At 47.1% G+C, this 8,662-nt stretch overlaps 1 protein-coding gene and 1 long non-coding RNA gene across 2 annotated transcripts; one reads left to right on the forward strand and one right to left on the reverse strand.

The window, feature by feature from the left end:
* Positions 1–1,047: 1,047 nt before the first annotated feature.
* LOC308483065 lies at positions 1,048–8,276 on the forward strand. Its single transcript, XR_013989576.1, has 3 exons — positions 1,048–1,184; positions 3,538–3,770; positions 5,652–8,276. It is a non-coding gene; the product is annotated as an uncharacterized lncRNA (long non-coding RNA).
* Positions 1,098–5,714, reverse strand: LOC308483064 (protein BTG3-like; the record flags this gene model as incomplete). Its single annotated transcript, XM_081016614.1, has 4 exons — positions 1,098–1,268; positions 2,129–2,405; positions 3,563–3,700; positions 5,542–5,714. 4 exons carry the CDS (start codon positions 5,712–5,714, stop codon positions 1,098–1,100), a joined length of 759 nt encoding a protein of 252 aa, XP_080872740.1.
* Positions 8,277–8,662: the final 386 nt, after the last annotated feature.

Here is an 8,662-nt window from a genome sequence, read left to right on the forward strand (position 1 = left end):
GCACATCTACTTAGAAATAAGGCCTGCTGGATTGAACTGGACTTACTGCCAAGTACATGCGCGTAGGATCACAGCTGGGATAAATCTCAGTGCTTAAAAAATCAAAACACCAACCAATTTCTAGACCTTAAGTCAGAGAAGGAGAACCTATGGCCATTCAGACACTGCTAGACTCAACTCCCATCACCACCACTGGGCATGCTGGGAGTCCAAAGACAAGGTCATCTGAAGGACCACAGGCTGCCCTAGCCTTGCCTTAAGTAGCAGAAGAGCTGGAAATGTAGGCAAGAGATGCCTGGATGCATTGCAGAAGCTGGGGGTGGCAGCAAAAGGAGATCTGAGCAGCAACAGCAAGGGAATGAGGCTTTTGCAGAGGGTTGGAGGGCGCTGCAGCCCTCTGGGTCACATCAGCACCCCCGCCAGTGCAGCCCAAGGGCTGGGGGAGGGGTGTTGAAGGGAGCTGGAGCCTGGCAACATCTGTAGGATCACAGGTCCCCCCCACCTCTGCTCTAATGCTATTTGGACCTCCTTGCCAAATTGCTGCAGACAAAGCGCATTTGCATACAATGGCATGTTTTCCCATAAAAGTGCAATAGGGGGTCAGGAGCTCTCCTGTCCCTCTCTTTCAAAGCAGCAGGAGCAGCGTTTGGTTCTAAAGTGCAGGATAAACACACAGCGCCTACAGAAAACCTCTTTGAGAAAAGCCACTGAGAATTAGGAACTCGCGGGTCCTTTGCCCCACCGCTTCACATTTCTCTCTATAAAGAGCTGAAAACATACACATACACACACACACACACACACAATATATATATATATATAAATATATATTTTACACAGACACTCACCTTACCCTGCTCTAACCACTGGCAAACACAGCCCTTCCATTCTGGAACAGCTTAATCAGACAAGCTGGAATGCTACAGTTGTTCAACACCATAGAAACAAGGTCAGCCCAGCCCAGCCCCTCTCAAGGAACCTCTCCAGACTCAAAGAGGAGTCTTAGGAGCCAAGTGTCCTTCGCGAAGGGATACTATGGTTTCCCACCCCCACCCCCCAAAAGAAACCCCACAACCACCCCAGGCTCTGCCCAGTCTTCACGGTTTGGATGCTCGCTTCGTGAGCCGTTTCAGCATGTTGGGGTTGGGTCTCTGGAGAACGGGCATCGTCGGCTGAACGTAATAGTAAGTTACAGGGAAGTAGCTGAACACTGTGCCTTGTGGGTGTGGGATCCAAAGGGGAGATGGCGTTCGGTAGCGATGGGGCTCCTGGAAAGGGGGGGGGGGAGAGAGAGGTCAGAATAGGACTTCTTAAATACGCAAGATATTGGTGTAGTTTATTAACGCTTGGGCATAAGTTAAATGACCTCAGTACAAAACAAAACAGAGACGATATAACACCTGTCCTGAAAGACCTACATTGGCTAGCAGTAAGTTTCCGAGCACAATTCAGACAGCCAGGGTCATCCCCCTAGACTGGTTGCATGTAAGGCAGGTGGGTGGGTCGTTTGAGCTTGGTGGGCCAGTGCCCCCTTTGCCCTAATCCAAAATGCAGCAGCTAGACTGGTGACTGGGAGTGACCGCCAAAACCACATAACACTGGTCCTGAAAGACCTGCATTGGCTCCCAGTACATTTCCGAGCACAATTCAAAGTGTTGGTGCTGACCTTTAAAGCCCTAAAGAACCTCAGCCCAGTATACCTGAAAGAGCATCTCCACACCCATAATTCAGCCCAGACACTGCGGTCCAGCTCTGAGGGCCTTCTGGCGGTTCCCTCCCTGGGAGAAGTGAGGTTACAAGGCACCAGGCAGAGGGCCTTCTCAGTAGTGGCACCCGCCCTGTGGAACACCCTCCTATCAGATGTCAAGGAAATAAACAACTATTTGAATTTTAGAAGACATCTGTTTAGGGAGGTTTTTAATGTTTGATGTTTTATTGTGTTTTTAATATTTTGTTGGAAGCCGCCCAGAGCGGCTGAGGAAACCCAGACAGATGGGCGGGTTATAAACAATAAATTATTTATTGTTTTTATTATTATAGTACAAAACACTGCATAAAATTACATTGCTGCCTAGAAGCAAACATACAGTACAGAACCAGATTCCCAGCCTCTCTCCTATCAGCTTACGTGTTTGGGGAGATTTGCTCCCCCGGCCTTAATCTGCGATGTCTTTGCTGCAGAACGCCTGCTGGAACTCTCGTCCTCCGAGGACGACGCGCACTCGGAGGGCGACTCCGAAGGAGACTCGGAGTGATAGTCCGATGTCTCCGACTCGGGCGTTGCTTTGCCACTGCTGCTGCTACTGCTTCTCTCCACTTTCTTCTCCTTCTCCCTCTCCTTCTCCTTCTTCTCCTTCATCTCCTCATCATCCTTCACTGTGAAGGGGCGGCTGTTCTCGCCAAGCCTGGGGTGGGGAAGAAGGAAGGTAGGGGTCAGACACTGGAAGGAAGCGCTTCCCCTCTATTTACACTCACAAGCTTCCATTGGAAGGAAGACAGGCAGTTGTTTTTTTTTAATGTTTTATTTTGCAAGCAGAGAACAGTTCCAATGATGGCTTGGTCTTTTTAATGGAAAATGCAAGGTGAATCGAGAAAGCTCGAATGTGGATCCAGTGAATGGGGACATTTGTTTTAATCACACGTTATAGAAAACAATGAATGCCGTAAAGGAAAAGTTAGTATTATAGTAGATCGAATATTATGTTAAACAGAATGTCCTTAATCCTGTATTTAGTCAATACTGTGCTTTAGAGAAACATAATCTGAATCCTGAAATGCTGTCCAAGCAGGGAGGGGGGCTAATTTGTATTTAATTAATCTTACTTTTGTACTGTGGTTGGGGGGTATGGAAATAAAGAAGGAAATGAAAATCCATTTACTGTATGCTCCGGGTGATAAGTTATACGAGCTTCTATATAACTTTAAGAACTGGTGCCCCAAGTTTGAAAAAGACAACCAGCTAAACGAATTGCAAGCTTTAAAACCGCTCTTATAAGTTGCTCATCTGAAGGACGGGGGTGCTTCAAAGAAATTATTGGGTTGACCAAAAAGCAAGAATTAAAAAGGTAAAGATAAAGGGACCCCTGACCATTAGGTCCAGCCGTGACTGACCATGGGGTTGCAGCGCTAATTTCACTTTATTGGTCGAGGGAGCCGGCCTACAGCTTCCGGGTCATGTGGCCAGCATGACTAAGCTGCTTCTGGCAAACCAGAGCAGCGCACGGAAACGCCATTTACCTTCCTGCCGGAGTGGTACCTATTTATCTACTTGCACTTTGACGTGCTTTCGAATTGCTAGGTTGGCAGGAGCAGGGACCGAGCAACGGGAGCTCACCCCATTACGGGGATTCGAACCACTGACCTTCTGATCGGCAAGTCCTAGGCTCTGTGGTTTAACCCACAGCGAACAAGAATTATTGGTGCTCAATTAAAAATTCAACTTTTAGCATAAGTACTTTACACAACACAAAGGGGAATCCCTCTTTCAAAGGGTGCTTTCTATTACAACTCACCTATGGGGTTGTTGCTTTTTTAAAGGGACGGTTCCGTCGAATGCACTCACCTGCAGGAAACCTCGCCAGGATCAATCCAGATTGTAATTTCGCCTTTCAACGTCAATTCCGAGTAATCGAGACCACTCTCCATACAAGCTTTCAGGATGGCATCATCCTTGGTATACTGCCTGTTGATTCGGATGCACCTGCGAGGAAGCAGAGACAATGCAGAAACGGCTTAGATTTAGAACAAGATTCGGTGATCAGGCGCAGCAGGTAAACCTACATTCCCATCATGGGGAGAACCACCTGGACACCCAAGAAAATTAGCATGGTTTGCTCTTATTCATTTCCTCTAAAGAGCTTGGGGTGGCATCTGCAGTCTCCCCCCACCCCCCAATCCCCACAAATCTGCGATGTAGTTTTGTCAGAAACTGAGAGGCAAACCAGCTATTTATACATATTCAAGGCACTTCCATTTTCACATTTTGAATACAATCATTTCCTGGGCTGTTGAATTGGCATTTTGAATGCATTTTTGTAAACACAATGGGGGGAAACCCTAGATCCACGAAATTATGCAATACACATAGACCATAATCCCTTCTTCTTCTTATTATTATTATTAGACTTATTGTTTTTATTGCCCGTCCTTCACCAGCAAGTCACAATTTAAACTTCAGAATTAAGAACTGTAGGTTGCCTACTCGCCCTTTGCATTTGTCTGCCCAGAATCTACAACCAAATCAATTTTGCTGGGTGAATCTAACATTTCTACTTTTGCTGGGCGACTCGAACATTTGTTCTCTACGCGTGCGCAAAGTCAGAAATTAATTGCCACTAAGCTCAGCAGGATTTACTTGAAATGAACATGCTCTGCCACTCGGGTACTCTGTGTGCACAGCAATTTGTAATATTATAAAACAAGGACTGCCAGGTAATAATCTGTAGTACAACAAGCTCCAGACAGAGTCCTTGCAAACAAAGCTTCCAGCTGACCTGCAGGCTGGTGACACAGGCGTAGCAGCAGCCAACTGGTTTGTAAACCGCAGTTCTCTATCAGCTACACAAATAGCCTTGAGAGGTACAATACAGTTATTTTGCAGCTAGCTCTGCAAACAGCTGCCGCCATAAAGAGGCATCCAATCGTTGCCTCATCCTCGACAAACACGCAGACAAGAGTCGAGGGTGTCTGGGATCTCGAGGCAAAACATAGCCGCTGCTCTCAGTCTATTCCTTCCCCTCTCTCCTTTAAATGTGAAATGTATTTATCCAAGTAGCTAGCCCTCATGGTTCCGGAGCGGAACACAAGTTACTGGCAAAAAGCACGAGCTCTTTTTATCCCTTTCTTTAAGGCAATGAGAATCAGAAGCAGCTGTGTATTGTTTATTTACTCACATAGCACCAAAGTCCCTGCCCCGAGGAGCTTACAATCTAACCTTCAGCCCTAATAAGGAGCTTGCGGTCCTCTAGATACTGCTGAGCCTGCAACTCCCATTATCCATGACCTCTGACCATGCTAGTCGAGGCTGATGAGGAGCTTGTAGTCCTAAACTATTCTACAGCTTCCCCCCACCCTGATCTCAGAGGAAGAAAACTAAGAGGAGGAAGGAAGCCAAAAAGGGCAAACAGAGGGAGAATGTGCCTTATTTCCATTACAAGTGCTTAAATTTTGTCACAGTGGTGTGGCAGCCACCAAGCTGTATGAAGTGTAGACTCTTTCACCCAATGTAATGTGTGAACAAGCCTGTTGGCATTCAGAAAGGGAGTTGATTTAGTGAATTTCTATGCCGCACTCCATTCAAATGAATCCCAAATCGGCTTACAAACAGTGTGCATTTCCAAAACAATTTAAAATCAGCACCTAAAATCAGCAGCCCACAAATGTTGAGATTTTGTAATAACACGGTATTTGGTAACAACGTGAATGTCAACTTAACCTTAACAGTCCAAAAGGTGGGGGGATCTGTTTGCTGAAAGCTCTTCCATCAGTTGACAGTATTCCAATTTTAGTTCATTAAAAAAATAAATCAGTTTCCTTGCTTACCTGTAAGCCTGCCCTTTGCAGGGTTTCTCTGGGTACCAATGGTCCTTGTAGCGCTCGCACAGGATCGTGGCCAGGCTCTCCCTGAAACGCTCCACCTTCTCCTTCTCCAGCTTCCGGTCGCGATCCATCACGCGGGAGATGAACCAGACTGCTTTTTCCACTTCCTCCTTCATCTTGGGCCCTTCGCTGTGTACGTCCTGGGGGAGAAAAGAAGAAATCCCATTCAGCAAATGAGCCCTACAAAGAAAGCAGCCAAAGGGCTCCAGTGTAGGGAGAGGCGAAACTCTCTAAAAAGTCACTTTGTGCCAAAAGAAGTAGTCCTTCAATTTGCAAGGAACAGATTCGAGAGAGAGAGCTGTGTTCCCGCACAGCACGAGGAAACTCTTTGTTCTAAAAGCTTGCAACACCAGGACCACAAAATAGTGACTCGGGCCTATGAAGCAGAAGTGAGTCACCGAGGCAGAGCTTGCAGGGCTGTTACATCAGGGCTCCTGCAAGCGGATAACAACAATGGACCGGGCACGCAGACGAAAACAGGCAGGGCTGGGTCAGAGGGCACCCAGAGGTCCTATAGCCCAACCCCGTCTGCCCTGTCAGTCCCATACCAATTCAGCTGAGTAGGCAACCTTTTTGACAAAACACTGGCTCCAGAACTTTTGGACAAGGTGGCGTTGCAGTGGGCTGCCTTGTGGCCATCTAGGACTCTCTAGCTTGCTACTATTCACACAACCCATCCATCCTTGGGTCAAGGAGGATGAGAATTACAACACAGCCAAAAGGGCATTTGGGAGGGGGGTGAATGCTTGTGGGTCAACACCCTTATCAATAACAAACATGTCTCTTAACTACAGCACTCCCCTATGCCCTAGAGGAAAGGGGTCAAAAACTAAGTCCCTTATCTTTTTTTAGAAGGGGGAGGGGGACCCTTCTTAGTTAAGGAGAACCATGAATAAGGTGGGTGAGAAGGCCCTTAACGAAGTTCACAAGGCCCACCCAGCGTCAGAAACTCAGGTATATATAATCTAATCACCAAATGGCACCACATGGAGATCTCTGAATGCCAGGCTGGTGTCCGACATCTCCATCTGGCCGGCCCCTCCAGCTTTCTTCAGAAGAAGCTTATTTATTTCATTTACATCCCGCTTTTCTCTCCAAGCAGTACACTGTTCACCCACCTCCTCAATTAATCCCAACAACGACCCTGTGAGGTAGGTTAAGGGGCTGTAACTGGCCCAAGGACACCCAAGTGAGCTTCATGGCAGAGTCCGGGGATTTGGACCCTGGCCTTACAAGTCCTACAGTGCGACCCTGGCTTCCTAGGGTACTTCTGCTATAGGGCAAGCTCTATAAATTAAGCAGGTTAAGAAATATGAGGAAGGCAAAACGTCACTTTAGAGAAGGATCTTAGATATTTTCCTTGAAGTTTGAATTTCTCTTGTTCTGAATTGTTTTATTTGATGGCTTAACGGGTTGTAAACTGCTTTGAGAGTTTTCCTTCAAAATATAAAGCGGTATAGAAATGATGATGATAATGAAGAACAAGAAAAGTAAAGGAAGGAGAAGAAGATTGTTCACAGGGAGAAGTGGAAATGGCCCCTAGACATTCCATTTTGGTGACTGTATCCTAGGTTTTTAAAGTACCATTTGCCAAAGCTACCTGCCCTACATTCTGCTAGTTCCCTCGATTGATACTGATGGTACCAAGAATTCTTCTTCCCTTGCCAATCACCTACCCCCACCCAAACAGCATACACACTCCAGATAAGAACAACCACCGCCTGGATCCTCAGCCATGCCATTTTGTACGCACATGCTCTTCCCCCCACTGGGCTGGCCCGCTCAGTTTCCGGGAACAGCTTGTTGCAAGCAGATTACCTGCCATTGACGGGACACAGAAGTACACACTGAGTTGGTTGCAAAAGGTTTCAACACGAGGGGCTGGGCCTCGAAGCAGCAAAACAAAAAGAGAAAGGGCCATGCGTGGGCTGCCAACCTCTTCCTATCAACACTGGCACGTGACTGGGTACGTCTGCATGCGCTCACACACATCCGTACAAAGCTGTGATCTCTTGCACAAGGCAGTTGGGGCAAGGCAAGAGATTTATGGTTTGTTGATGCAGAAAGAAGGCTCCCTTGCACCCAGCTGTGTTTAGCTTGGCTAGAGAGAGAGGCAAATGAATGTTGCAAATCAGGAAATAATGGTCAATGTTGTTGTCCATCATAACCCCACCCCTATGCTTCCAAAACACACGGAGGCAGGTTCTGCCCCCGCAGAATCGAATCTACAAGACCCGTCAGCTGAGTGAAATGTGGGCAGAATCTATATAGGAGCACATGAGTCAAAACCAAACATGACTTATAAACAGAGTCACACCTTGGGTCCCTCTGCAACTGTTTTGTCTACACTGACTGACAGTAGCTCTCAAGATTTTGGACAGAGATCTTTCTCCCAGCACAATGCTGGGAGTTGAACCTGGAAATTTCTGCATCCAAAGCAGGCAACCTACAGCCCTTGTCCATAACAGGAGTTTCCTATGATCCTGGAAAGCTAGTCTAGATGCCACCCTGTTAAAAACCCAGATATATAAGCTAGGCGCCAAATGGTCTCCAAACCAGGGTCTCCAAAACGGAATGTCTACTTGCCAGTTAGGGTCCCGATGGCTCGTGAGTCTTTTTGCTTCCTGAAATTCATTCTGACTGTGAAGATAAAATATCACTGATAAAATTCTACAGGATGTGGTGTTAGTGTGTGGAAACAGGCAAGATCCTAAGATCCCCAGGCGTGCACCTCCAGATGGTGGAGATATCAGGCACTACAAGTTGCCAGTGCAAAATTTGCCCGGCAAACACTGCTGGTCTACAGTTCCTATCACCCCTGGGGCCAGGGTTGACAGGGGTTGGAACTCAACATCACCTGGAAGGCCACTTGTCCCCCAGCCCTGCAGTGTAGGCCTTAGAAGCATAGCATCTTGAACTGTACCCAGTATACAACAAGCCTGTTCTGGTGCTCAAGCAGCAGCAGTGGCAGTCCAAGGTGATGCGGGACTTGAGGCAAAGTCTCACATGCACACACAGGAAAAAAATAACCACCAATCGTTTAACTGAGGATCTGCATCTCTGG

This window comes from Podarcis pityusensis, assembly GCF_964106645.2.
Source record: "Podarcis pityusensis genome assembly, chromosome: 8".
In the NCBI taxonomy this organism is placed as follows: Eukaryota; Metazoa; Chordata; class Lepidosauria; order Squamata; family Lacertidae; genus Podarcis; species Podarcis pityusensis.